Source organism: Babylonia areolata, chromosome 4 (assembly GCF_041734735.1).
Source record: "Babylonia areolata isolate BAREFJ2019XMU chromosome 4, ASM4173473v1, whole genome shotgun sequence".
NCBI classification, from domain to species: Eukaryota; Metazoa; Mollusca; class Gastropoda; order Neogastropoda; family Buccinidae; genus Babylonia; species Babylonia areolata.
Genome location: NC_134879.1, coordinates 7,073,512 through 7,088,090, shown reverse-complemented (window position 1 = coordinate 7,088,090; position 14,579 = coordinate 7,073,512). Strand labels below are relative to the sequence as shown.

General features: G+C 37.1%; 1 protein-coding gene across 4 annotated transcripts in view; it reads left to right on the top strand.

Annotated features, from left to right (window-relative positions):
* Positions 1 to 14,579, top strand: part of LOC143280811 (tyrosyl-DNA phosphodiesterase 1-like) — a 142,007-nt gene that overhangs the window by 51,343 nt on the left and 76,085 nt on the right. For all 4 annotated transcript variants that reach the window (XM_076585507.1, XM_076585504.1, XM_076585506.1 and 1 more), the window contains exon 10: positions 5,456 to 5,534. In XM_076585507.1, the coding sequence (XP_076441622.1) occupies positions 5,456 to 5,534 (79 nt within the window). The remainder of the gene's footprint in view (positions 1 to 5,455; positions 5,535 to 14,579) is intronic.

The following is a 14,579-nucleotide window of genomic DNA, read 5'->3' as shown; positions in this document are numbered from 1 at the left end:
TTGTGTAGGCAGCTTGTGGGTTAACTTTTCAGAAATATTGTCAGCAGGGGCTGATAATAAAATACATTTAACTTTATGGAGACGTAGTTAAAATAGTTCATGTAGTTTTGCTGTGATGGGCAAATATTGGCATATTTAAAAAATTCAACACACTTTCACATAGAGACAAAGACATAGAAATTATATATCACTAGAAAGTTTATTATCTCTTCTTTTAACATTTTAAAACAGTTTTCTCATTAATGCTCCTAAATATTTTTAAAGATATTTTAAATTATGTCACTAAATACTGAAAACAAAACCAAAATTGTAAAATAGGTATACTGTATTCACCAGGCATGTCATATCCATCAGCTAATCCACAAAGCTGCATAAGATGATTTTCTCACACAGTAAGGTTCCCTGATTCTCATGAATCAGTTTGAAGTCAATTTAGTAAGTGCACACACATCAAATGATAATTTTTACATTAATCTATACAAATTATTCATAAAAAATTGTAGAAATCAACATTATTTACACAAGAAATAAATTAGCAACAATATCAAATTGTAAATACACTCACCTCAACAGGAGTGGGCGTGTCTGGAAAGTCGGTGAGAAAGGCCTTTCACGTGGTTAACGGTCTAGGGGAAATAACTCAATTTTTCCTAGACTGGTCCCTCAAGGAAACCTGATTAGTTTCCCTTTAATTGAACACTGCTGAGTGTATGTTTAAAAAAAAAAAAAAAAAAAAAAAAAAATCGGAGATCTGTCAAATCCTACACTACAGCACGTCATTCTGAGCTGGTGGAGCACCGGCGCTGAAGTTCCAGCACATCTCCAGTGAGTTGAAGACTGCAGTCAATAAACATTAGTTTGATCTAGGATCAAAGCTAAAGTTCAAAAGATTTGTGATGGTGTGGTAGAGTCATGTGTCAGATAAGGTGATCTTCAGATAGAAGCAGGTATAAGGTATTTTGTATAACTGAGTAGATTTCGAAGGTCTTGCCAAAATTCCTTCATGTAAATATTAGTTTAAAAGAATTAAAGGTTTTCTGACCTAATCATATCTTATATAACCAAAAATATAATCTTACTGAAAATTTGTAATTGTTCATGATTTTTTAAATAAATGATGAGAAATAATGCTCCCTGTAAAGGGAAGTAAATCACTTGTGACTGATTTACCTGAAGATTAAGGGGAGGTAAATCACTTGTGACCGATTGACCAGAAGATTGTAGTTAATCTGGCTACAGATTCATCAGCATTATGGGAAATATTTTTGTTCAAACACAAATGCGGCCTTTGTCTCTCATTTGAACATTCACTGTCACCGTTGACTGCTCTCTTATGGTATGATGTCACTCCTCCACTTGCCATTCTTATGATAATAATAATGAAATGTAGGCTTATATAGCGCAGTACCCCCATCTCAGATGGGGCTCACTGCGCTTTACAGTAAAATATACAAATTTAAGACTAAGTATCGTAAAATATGTACAAAGTCGGCACAGTTTCCATGACATTGGCTAAAATATGCATATGTAAGACTAAGTGACATATAAAAATAAAAAAAGTAAATCAACACATGTGCCATCACAGTAAATCACACAGGTGCAAATCACAGCAAAACAAAGCACATCACATTCACCATTGTCAAAAATAAACACCACAGAACCAGGTATCACGAAAAACACACCAAAATCATCACAGATGCATACAGATCAATACAAAGACTGAAAGAGCACACCCAGCAACAAAAATCACAGCAAGCTTGTGCAGGTGAGAGAAGTACAGGAGGTGTGAGGACAGTGAATTCCGTTGTTTTGGTGCAACAACAACAAAAAAAGGAACGTTCACCATGAGTTTTGGTATGAATCTTTGGAGTGGACAGTCTGTACTTGTCATTTGAAGAACAGAGTTGTCTGGATGGTGAATAGACAGAAAGTAGATCTGAAAGATAGGACAAGAATCAGTGAAGAAATTGTGACAAAGGACTGAGAGTTTTATTGTATTTATGCTTGAATGGGGAGCCAGTGAAGGGAAGCGAGTAGGGGAGTGATATGTTGACGTTTCTTAGCTTTGAGTGTGAGTCATGCTTCAGAGTTCTGAACTTTTTGAAGTTCTTGACTTCGTTTGAGAACAGAAAGAAAATATGAATTTTCCCGTGCCTTCTTATATAGAGAAATTTATTAGCTTACTTAATTCTGAATCTTTTGACACTACAAACATGTTCAAGATAATTCTTGTTCTAAAGTTACAAGCTGGCAAATGTATGTTTTTTTCATGAGCTGAATTCTTCATTTGTTCTTTTCAGATGCACCAACTTTGAAAAAATACAGAAAAAAAACAACAAAACAAACTGTGATAGATGGATCAGTTTTGCTTTTTTTGTGTCATCTGTGATTTTTAAACTTTCAGATATATATAAATGTCAAAAATGTTAAATTCTGACTTAAGTTGGGCTTTCGCATACTGCGTTATGTGTGTGTGTGTGTGTGTGTGCGCGCGCGCGTGCGTGCGTGCGTGAGTGATATGTGTCTTTGTCTGTTTAAGCTTGTATGAGTGCATGTGTTTATTTGCTCATGAGAAATAACGACACTTGCATAATAATAATAATAATAGTCTTCATATAGTGCTGAATCTTGTACAGACACATATCAAAGCGCTTTTGCACCAGTCATTCGCACACATGCATAACTCTAAAACTGGAGAAACTGAAGACAAGGAAGAGGCAGGGAAGGGAGGCTATTTTGGGAAGAGGTGGGTTTTAAAGCCAGACTTGAAAGAGCTGAGTGCGGAGACTTGACAAAGCAAAAGAGGAAGTTCATTCCAATTGCAAGGTTCAGAGACAGAGAAAGAACAGCAGCCAACAGTCGAGTGTTTGAATCTGGGCATGCGTTAACAGAGTGGATCCAAAGACAATCATAGAGTGCGAGATGGAGTGTAGAGGTGAAGGCAGCCACAGAGATAGGAAGGGGCAGATTTGTGAATGCATTTATAACATAGAGTGCAGATCTTGTACTTCATTCTGTGTTAGAGCCAGTGGAGATGTTGCAAAAGAGGAGTGATGTACTCAGGTCTTTTCTTTCTGAGGACGAGTCGGGCAGCAGAGTTTTGTATGCGCTTGTCACTTGACCGGTAAAGGTTGAGGATCCACCTACAATCCGACCGGCCCCGCTCAATCTATTAAAAGAAAATTTAAGAAAAATGGGTCTCCGGATCCTCGCACGCACAATTAAGTGCAGCCAACACCAAGAATTTATACACAATACAAAACTTTATTCACTCATTCACACAGACATACTGATAACCGAAACAGCAGTGAGGCCTTAACTATTTCCCTTAATTCCCCCCCACCCCACCCCCCCAACCACCCCTCCCAATCTTACTAACCCGCTACCCATAATTCGCCTCACTATGTCAAGCTTTGTTGTTTTTAAAGAGAAAAAAAAAAATCACATTCGCTCAAACACACTCACCCCTCTTGTGCACTGCTCTCACACATGCACACGCATCCTCTACCGTCTGTGTTGGGCTTGCATTGGTCCTGAACACAGTGGTCCGAGGCACACACAAACCGCCACGACGTCGGCAGACAGAGTCCAGGACTCCCTGCAGGCAGGCGAAGTGTTGGGGATACACGGCGAGCACGCCCCAGTGAGACAGTAGTTTACATGGGGCGAGGACAACACAGATGATGTGCCCAGGTCATGCTCAGGCACTACGGGGGACTGCAGCACCCGGGAAGATGGCCGATACACGGGAGTACCGTAAACTCCAGAGAGGACATCAGGCACCAGGGAAACTGTAGGAATCGTCTGACACTCTTAGGAGCATGAGACAAAACAACGGTGGTGGATAGATCCTCAGCCGGGAAAAACCGCTACACACATCTCGCTGGTTGATCCGTCGTCAGTGCCTCTGTACTGAGTCGACCGCAATACACCAGAGTTCAAGAAGCAGGCGCGGCAACGTTCAGTTTGACATGAGTGTGACTGACTGACTGCCGAGCTGACTCTCTCAGTGACTACATTGTTCTAGATCTGCACGAACAGATCAACACGCCACACACTCTAAAGCACCATCCATGCTGCCGGCCAACTCTCTCCACACAACACAAGCCTATCTGGCCTTGATCTGGAATCAACCCGGCTCTACACAGGAATCGACCTTACTGCTACAGCTCTTTCACGGATGATAATAATAAGTCTGTCATCCACTGGGGGGGAAAGAGTTATCTTTGTACGATTTCTCTCAAGTTCACACAAGTCGCACTTCTCAATGTTCTGTTCGTCTTTTTATCGGTTTTTCACCAAAACACACACACTGGTAAAAATGTCAATTGGTCAAGCATTCTGTGGTCTTTCCCTCTCTCTCTCTTCCAGTAGCACTACAGTATACTAAAACAACCATGTTGCTTCACATCTGCAGTCTGATACATTTCTTTGAGTTTTGGCGCTTCTCAGCATACTCTTCGGAGCTGTAAAGATACTCGAGCCAAGAGTCAAGCACAAGAAAAACAATGCATGTGCTAAAGCAAACACACAGAGGGGTTTCGCACACACCCACACGTACCACTGAATGCCTTATTACAACTGTTCATAATTATCACTAAACAACAACAACAACAACAAAAAAAACAACCAGAATATGTGTGCACACAGATATACATAAATCTGAATCCACAAGGATAGAAAGGAGCCATACTGCACTGAAATTAAAGTATATATTTTAAATGCAGCAACAACAAAAAACAACAACCTGAAATACGTATCAATGGCCGCTCCCTGTCTATAGAAAAGTAAATCAAAACTAGCATTCTTCACTCTCTTCCAACATGACTCACCTCAAGAGCTTGTGAGGGGAAAAACATAAGGGAGATTAAATCCCTGGAACTAGAACGTAGATCCAGACCTCCTGGTCGGACACGGACCCAGGAAATGTAGTGGCACTGGAGGCCCCAAAACCGAACTGAATCAGCAAAAACAAACCCCTCACTCCAAAATGAATGGAGCAGGACTGGAAAAACAAACCACCTCTCCCTGACTGGGTGCAACCGCCAATGATTAAAGCATCTTCCAATGATCACGACATCGACAGGTGAGTTTTCATTATCAGACCTGTACACACGCACACTCATGCACGCACGCACGGAAAGAAAGAAAGAAAGAAAAAAACCATGAAAATCATGACGTATTCGAGGGGTCAAGTTGACCAAAATTCCCTTTTTTCATCACTACACTTGTCGCACGCGACTGCGCTGAAGGGACTGAATGGATGAAGCAGGCATGTGTTTGCATGGTAGAACTTGACTTCTTGTGGTTTCATGAAATACTGTCATGAAGAAACCAGAGCTTGTTGTTTTCCTGCCTCCCTCCCACTATGTATATGTATGTGTGAGTGTGTGTGTGTGTGTGAATGTGCTTTTGTCTTGGTTTGTGTATGTGTTATTCCTTTTTTTTTTTTCAGCGTCCACATTATTGCCTCTGTACCAGGAAGACATACAGGAGGACAGAAATCTGCTTGGGGACACTTAAAACTTCGTAAGGTGAGTCAGTTTGTTGCCACACAAGATAGACGTCTTGGAAGGATGCTAAGCTTGAGTTTTTATATATTCTCTTAATATTTCTCCAGCAGACAGAAAGTACGGTCTTGCTTTTTGACTTTCTCAAACCAGTGAAAATCTTTTGCAGAATGCTCAGTTTACTTTAGTTCTTCCAGAGAAAGATCAGTGTTTGATTGTGAGTGAAGCAAGTTATGGCCATTTTTACCTTTGATTTTCTATGAAATATTTCCCGTGCACAAAAATTGGGGAGATAAAGATTTTTTTTCTCTCTCTCTCTCGCTCTCTCTCTCTCTCTCTCTTTTTTTTTTTTTAAATCTTTTTTTTATTGAAAAATTTAAACTACATCCACAATAGCACATCTTTACACAAACATGCATCCACTTACATAAAAAGGCATCAAGTAAAAAAACATAAACAAACAACTCCCCCTCCCATCTTCTCCCCCTCCCCCCGCTCACGCAAAAAAACAACAAAAAACAAAAAAAACCCAAACAAACAAACAAACAAAAAAAAACCCCCACAAAAACCAACAATGCCCAAGCACCATATATGCAGAAAAAAAAAAAAGATTAACACTCATTTCCAGAATCTGGACAGGGAGGATCTGCATTTATGTGAAACATAATAAATTACAATAGTATAGAGTACAACATTTTTTTTTATATTACTGCAGAATCTGTGTTGTGTAAGGTAACTGTTTTGATCTTAAAAAAAACTACTTTTATTCTACTGATAGAGGATTAACAAGTACTACTGAATGAGAGTGGAGTTGTTACCCTTTGTCATTTATCAATGGCATGTAGTAAAACCATTTTGCCCTGAATGAAGTATAACACATATTTAGGTATGACATATTTTTCTGCGTTCTACCATGCCTAAATTTGATGCAGAAAGGCTTCTAGTGATGGGGCTGTACTATCCATTCTCCATTTAAATAGACATTGGATTTTACATGTAGGATCAGGAGACATCAGATGAAATTGTTGAGCAGGTACTTAAGAGAACCATCTCTTCTGTATTGTTTCCTAAGAGAACCATCTGTTCTGTTAATTTCAAGTTTGATATATGTTGGCATTTTTTATTCAAACTCAAAGTCTGTTTGAAGGCATTCAGAAATAAGAATTGACAATATTACATCTCCAAAACAGGTGTTGGATGTCTTCTTCTTTTTAAGTTGCAGAAACATCTATTGTCTTGCTTAATTTTCATTCCTTTCACTCAGTATTTTGTTACAATTTCCTTTGTACAAGCCAAACCTGAAACCACTGGAGTTTAACCTCATTTGTTTTTGTTTTTTATTTTGTGAAATATGACATCCCAATTAACATCTGTTTGTCACTTAATGCTCCAATAGCATAACAAGTCAGTTTTGTATTGTTATAATTCATTATTTCATTGTATGTTTTTGTTCCTTTTTTGACAAAATAAATATTCTGAAATGATTTTTTCATATCCAAAAGTTTATTACCGTAATTTTTGTCCTACAAGGCGCTGCAGAGCATAAGGCACACCTCCTGAAAGAAAAACGAAACAATTTGAACATGTATAAGGTGCACACATCTGATAAGATGCATCTGCCATGAAGCAACAGTCCTCCATTCTGGCTCTGCTAATAAGCAGAGTAGTGATGTAATCTTCAGAAAACTGGATCGGAATCGGACTTGTTTTCTCCTGCTTTTTGACTTGGCCCTGTTAACTCCATTTGACTGCTCAGTTATCTGCTGCTTTTTTTTCCAATACGTTTTTGAATGATTTTTACAGCCTTCACTTGAATATACAGTGTTGTAAATCCCTAGTTCATTGACTTGTTCAGTTCAGTCAGAATCCAAACTGCTACCCGTGGTTTCAGTTTCATCGGCCACTTTGCTTTGCATTCTGCTTTCAAATGGCAATCAGCTCAGTTCTGATTTGTCTACTTTTGCACAATATATTTATCCCCAACTCAGACACAGCTCTTTGTTCATGGCCGTAGGGTGAACTGGGATAAAGTTCAGTCGAAATTTGGTGTAATTTGTGATTTGGTTTCATATGCGAAGGTGAACATGAAAAATGTGGATTTGGAACATTGGTAAGAGTGAAGTGTTGCTGTTCAGTGTTATTGTGAGCATCTATTGTAATTTTTGATGTCATAATTGAGTTTGTTTTGACAGGTGGCATCAAATGGTGTTCACAGTTTAGATTTTAGACACAGATACTGAGATAGCCACACACAGTCTTTAAGATGCAGGGGTCAGATTTGAGTAAAAAAGTTGCGCCAGGGAAATAAGATTTAAGTGAGATCTATTTGCCAGGATTTATGTTTTTAAAAAGATTGTGTGTGCTTTGTTATTGGAGAGAGATCCATAAAAATGTTGTTGTTTTTTCAGAAAGGTAAATGAATAAAGAATATAAAACACATGATGTCTTCCAATTTTGTACATTTTCTATGAGATGCAAATGTTTTGAAATCAGTGTTTTGTTTTTGTCACATTTTCAACTTAATTACAAACATTAGTTATGTAATTTGCATATTAACGTAGCATTTTTTTGACAAATGGATAATACCTGTACGCACAAATTACACTAGAACAACCACAAGAAAGTATATTTTAAAAAGTGACAAATACACAATTTATTTTGACTGCTCAAAGTGATAACAACATGGATGTAATTGTCCAGTCTTTTCAGTCAAATTTGTTTTCCAGAAAAAAAAAAAAAAATCATTATGCTCATCCGGCAGTAAAGTCAGACCCAAGAACCCAAGAACTGTTTCATTTCAAACACATTTGTATCTTTTATGTTGATAGTCTTGAGTACTTTTTTTGTCTGCCTGGATTTGCCTTTACCTGAACAAATTCCTGATTTAGATTTTCATCATTGAGAAAGAGAGAGAGAGGGAGAAAGTCGATGCAGTCTGTGTTTTGTGGGTCTGATTTCAGTCCACTATCACCAGTAAAGTTGGCAATAGTTGTTTGTTGTTTGTTGGCGCTACATTGATCCCCTCAAACAATATAAGGCCATGCCCCTTCGGTCTCCATCCCCATCCTCTTCCCCCTCTCTGCTTTGGTACACTTTCTCCAGTTCCCCTCTGCTCTGTACAGCTGGTGTAACTCGCTGTTCATGGTATCTTGACCAGTCTCTTCATTACTCCCTTTATTTTCTATCCAGTCGTCCGATAAAGAATCATCAATGTCTTCTTCTTTTAGTTGATGCTTCAATTCTTTTTGAGCATCAGCTAAAGAAAGCAATTTTGGTTGTTTTTGTGCATCTTGATGACATAGCTTGAGCTGGTGCTGGATTCTTTGTTGAGCGTACAATGAACCGGGCAAAACACTGTCTGTAATCCAACCAAATCATTCAAATAAAGGACTACCTCATGCAGTGTTTTTGTCAACAAACTCAGTACAAATCTGGGAAAAGTAAGAATATTTTGTTGACGAGTTATCTGGTCATATTGGCAGCATAGGGGTTAAGCTGATTTACCCATATCAATTTATTTTTTCATTTATAAATAAACAGTTTCTATACAGTTCAAGTTGACTAATCATAGGGAACATGTTTGTGATTACATTTTACCATTTAAAACTAGTTTTTCTTAGCTTTGTAATTCAAGTAAGTTTGAATCCATTTATGAATGCTTTCAGGTCAAATGTACCTAGACGTCATTTCTTGATACTATTCATAATTATTTTCTCACTTATACTATCTAATCTTGTTTTTGATTCCAAATAAATCTGAAACATAGATTCTGTGTCAGTTGTCAGTCGTGCAGCCATGACAGAGAAGATTTTTCCTTTGACATTCAGGAGCGATATTGGTCTGAATTAGCATCCACTTTGATTCTGTTCTTTAAGGATGTACATGCCATCAGCTATTATCCACCGGTCGCTGATCTTCAGGTTACTCCATGCTGATCTTATCACTCTGTGGAGCCACTCAAGGACTTTAGGGCATTTCTTGTACAGCAGGTACAGTATTCGGTTTGACCCTGGTGATGATTTGGCCCTGGCTTTCTCAACCACTTTCAGCATGTCCTCAAGGGTTGGTGGTTTATTGCTGAACGTCAATTCTGGTTTCCTGGGATGAACCAAACCCTTGAGATCTAGTGGTTTTTTGCTTTGCTGATCGGAATATGTTTTCCTGAGATGTTGTTCAAGTGTTTCTTTGCCCACTGTGAGTGTCCCTGATTTGGGCTGCTCAAACAGTTTTTTGGCGAACTCAAAGGGGTCTCGGAAGAAGCAGTCTTGTGTCTTCTTCTTTTTGCTTCTTTTCCTCTTTGCTGATTCTGCTTTACTGAGGGCACTGTGCTTTGCTTACAGCTCCTTCAAAGTTTCTGTAGGCCCTGCTTCTCAAATTCTTCAGTCAGTCAATTGAGATCCTGTCGTTTGAAGCCCAGTGGACTAATCAAGTTCATTTCATGGATATGAATTAAAATTTTTCGTTCTGTTCATTGCACATCTGATCACAGCCAAGCTGGATTGGAAGCCTCCTCCCTTTTGACACAGTGGAGTGATGGCCAAGAGGTAACGCGTCCGCCTAGGAAGTGAGAGAATCTGAGCGCGCTGGTTTGAATCACAGCTCAGCCGCCGATATTTTCTCCCCCTCCACTAGACCTTGAGTGGTGTCTGGACGCTAGTCATGCCGATGAGACAATAAACCGAGGTCCTGTGTGCAGCATGCACTTAGTGCATGTAAAAGAACCCACGGCAACAAACCGGTTGTTTTTGGCAAAATTCTGTAGAAAAATCCACTTCGATAGGGAAAACAAATAAAACTGCATGCAGGAAAAAAAAAAGAAAAAAAAAGGGTGGTGATATTGTGTAGCGATGCGCTCTCCCTAGGTAGAGCAGCCCGAATTTCACACAGAAAAATCTGTTGTGATAAAAAGAAATATAAATACAAATACATTTGAGCACTAATTTCTTCAGTTTAAAGCATTGAAGTAACCCTGGTTACTACTAAATTACTGTGTGTGTGCATTTGATGTGTGTAAATAAATGCATGTTTTGGGATGAATATCAACACCAATAATTGCCTGTTCCTTTTATTTACCTGTCTCAGACATTCATCAACACTGATTAATATTTATGTAAGGTAAGAAAACATTCATTTGTTTTTGTCATAATATTAATGTATATATCAATTTTGGTGGTAAATAATGCTAGGTAAAAAATGCTTTGCCACTCTGAAACTACACTTTTTGCCCATCCAAGCTACACTTCTATCTGTTTGGGGGTAAATGGGTATGCATACAGAACCAATTTTATAAACAGCATTTGAAAGTGTTATGGCAGTGTGTCCCACAGAGGGGCCATCACATTCGGGGGTGGATGCTGTCCAGTCTTCATCATTTTTTCATTTATTGTTTTAATAATCATTATCTGATACGATTATATTTCTTTGAGATATTCAGTGCATAATTCTTATGATGATTTTGTTGCCTATGCCACAACCATACCTATTTGAGTACTATTAGAATTACTGAAAAATGAGGATGAATGGAAAAATGACGTGAAAAAATATATTAAAAAGTTAAAGGAGAAAAAAAGATGGTTTTTTTTTTTTTTTTTTTTTTTTGCCAATGAAGAAGGCATGTAAAGCACCAAATAAATTAAAAAATAAGAAGAAAAGCATAAAATGATTGGGTGTTCCAATACCTGCATGCAACTGAGGCTACACACACAAAAAAAGTGTAATAGGCATTCAATTTTTAAGAAAGGGTCATTCAGTTTTTAATGTATTCCTTGGTTTTATCTCCTTTAGGTATGCAAATAATTACACCCTCTTTTTGCGTTGAACATAACCCTCCTTTCTCATAACCATTGTTTATAGTCCTGATATAGTATCTGTTTGAAAAAAAAAAAACCACTTAGAAAATTCAGTTGAAAAACCGTCAGTGCCATTGATTTTGCTGTTGCTCATATTCTCAGGAGTATAGGCTATTTCTTCTAATGTAATGCTACCTTTCAATTTAGTTATTTCTTTGGGTAACTGGGGATTTCAAGCACAATATCTTCAATTTCACAATTTTCTACTTCTCTGTTTCTGTCTAGAATTTCATAACAGTTTTTAACTACAGTGATATGTGAATTTGATCAAATGATTCTCTTCCTTTGTCTGTTATAAATTTTCTTATAATTTTGCTGACACAATACCTTTTTTTCTAGATTACAAAAAAATGTTATGGAATTTCGTAGAAAGAATGCCAATGTTTAGTTTTCCCTTCAGTTACCAATGGATAGGAGTGTGGAATAAGGGATTATAAGTTTGCTTGATTTGATGGTTGTCTTTCAAGTTCCAATGGATTAGGTATTTGTATTTTATTTGTATTTCTCTTTTTTGTCTCCACAAATTTCTGTGTGGAATTCGGGTGCCAATGGCAATAAAATCAGTGTCAGTGTCGGAAAAGAAAAAATAAACTTTATGATTTTCTTCCATTGTGATACTCATCTAGCTCTTGAGCATAGAAGTATTCCTTCCATTTTTTTTTTATATTTCCTTTCATATATATATATTTTTTTTATTATCCCAGATTTGTATCATTGTTTCCATGCATTTCTCCAATTGTCATGCTTCTTTGTCTGTTTTGACAGATTTCTATTTCCAGTGTGAATTTCTGATTCTGTTTTCATCTCTCTTTCATTCATTGTTCTTTTCTTCAAAGTTGTATATGCGATAGCTTTAGACCTATTTTCATCAAAAGAACATCTAGCAGCTGATCAGAAAATGTGAACTGATGGGATATTATGTTTCTCTCCTAAATCATAAAATAATACAGCAGATTCTTCTATTAATTCTTTATTTCACTCAGTATTTATTACCTGTATGTAACATTAATCCTTTAAGCAATTGAGTTCCTATAAGATGTCAGCTAACATCCTGCAAAAAGTGTTGCCATAGTGCCTATGAGACGTCCACTGACGTCTTGCATTTGTTTTGATTTTTCCTTCATTGGAATTTGGTTCAATGCACTTAACAGACTCTGAACAGTTAGTTTGATGCATCTGAATGATAAAAATGATATTTTAATGTGCAAACATCAAGTAGAAGTCCCCTTTCTTCTCGATAATGCAAGGGCCACATGGAATATGCTTTGAAAGGGGGTTGCATCATATTAGGTGGCAGCAGTGAAAATTTAAATATTCATTACAATGACTGAAATGTGATTTTTGGCAAACGACATGACAATAAAAGAAAAACAAAAAAAGAGTAAATGAATATTTTGATTGGTTCTGAAGATACTCCATTTTAAAGATGTGATGATGCGTACATGCTGTTAGTACTTAATGTTTTCACATTTTCACAGTCATACTGTACTGTCTATGAGGGTACTGTAATGAAAACTCATATACTTCTAAAAACCATATGATAATGGCATATTACATAAGAAATCAATAACACTTCAGCAGCAAAGAAATTGGAAAATATGCCTGTCAAAGTAGGGGGAACTAGAAAATCAAGACATGTCAGTCTGCACAGGATAGCAACTTTGAAGGTCTACAGCACTGAAAAGAATGGACAGTTGCATTTCATAATGAAATATCTTGCAGAATACATCACAAAAAGTGCACAGGCAGGATAATTAACTGAATTTTAAGTATCAGAGTCTCAAACTTTGAAAAATCTTCAATTTGACCAGCGGAAAAAGACTGTTTATTGGGGTAGCATGGTGCAAAGATGAATATTTCAGTAACTGTCACAAGTAGGACCAGGAAATTTTGTGTGTGCATTAAATGAAATGTCAGTTTTCAAAATAAATTAAAATCAACCTTAAAACTTCCCTCTAAAGTTGGCAGAAAAGGAATGCTACCTGATTTTCTCATAAAAAAAAGAGTGCATGTTGTGGATGAGACTTCTTCAAAATTTTTGTTTTTGAAAAAATATTGAAGTTACAGCCACAATAAGTTGCCAGTTGTCTTGGCTGATCAGCTTCTGCAAAATTACTGCAAATTTTGAAACAAATGCAACTTGAGAGCATTATACAGAATGGGTAGGTTGATGGGGCATTCCACGACAAAGGTTCCCAGGAGCGAGCAAATATTACTTAAGTTGCTAGCAAAGATGACAGATATATGAATCTATTTTCTTTCAGTTCTCTAGCTTTTTCTTCCATCCATGAACTCAGTCATGCATTTCATTATAGAAGAACCACAATAAATAAGAAATAAAAGGTGGATGATGCATTTCTTCACAAAATGGCATTCACAAGAGAGAAAATGCACACCAAAAAATTGCATTTTTGGCACTCACAGGTTTCATGGCATCAGCAATAACATGCTGCTCACTACCTGAGATGTTCATACTGGCCTTTTTGGATCATTGAATAGGTCTTGTATGCCCTGCCATGAGCAGCCGTTTCTTCAAAATGTTAGATACACAGATCAGCTCATAAGAAAGAACAAATGTTATATTCAATTTAAAGCATAAAACCAAAAACAGAGCTTTCATTTTAATATATGTTTAGGATTTTGTCAATTTCGGTGTGTTTTGAGTGGGAGGAAAACACTGTGATAACAGAATTATAAAATGGCATATTAACAGGTAAGTATTCATTCAACAGCAACACAAAATTCACTGCACTGAACTGTTTGGCTGCATTTACCTTTCACTCAAATTGCAGCAACAACTTATGCTTTGACAACTGAGGCTGAAGTTTTGGCTGTCCTTTCCAATTGCTGACAAGAGCTTTGCCATCTACATGAACTGTTCATCTTAGTCAGTGTCTTTGTTGCATGCGATTATTTACTCAAATATTTCCACTTCAGGGTACTACATTTCATGACTGAGATGAATGTATTACTAAATGTCTTGGGTATATATGATTACTAAATATAGAATATTTTATTGTTAATATGCACATCATACTTAGTATCTTATTCTTTGATATATATTTTGTGTACTCACCTTTATTTGTGTGTATGTGAGAATGCATATCTTAGATATATATATCAAACTGAATATTTCATTCACAATATGTGCATAATATTTTGCATTTTATCATTTCATGAATTATCCTTTTGTTTTCTGTTCCATGCAGTCGAGATGCAC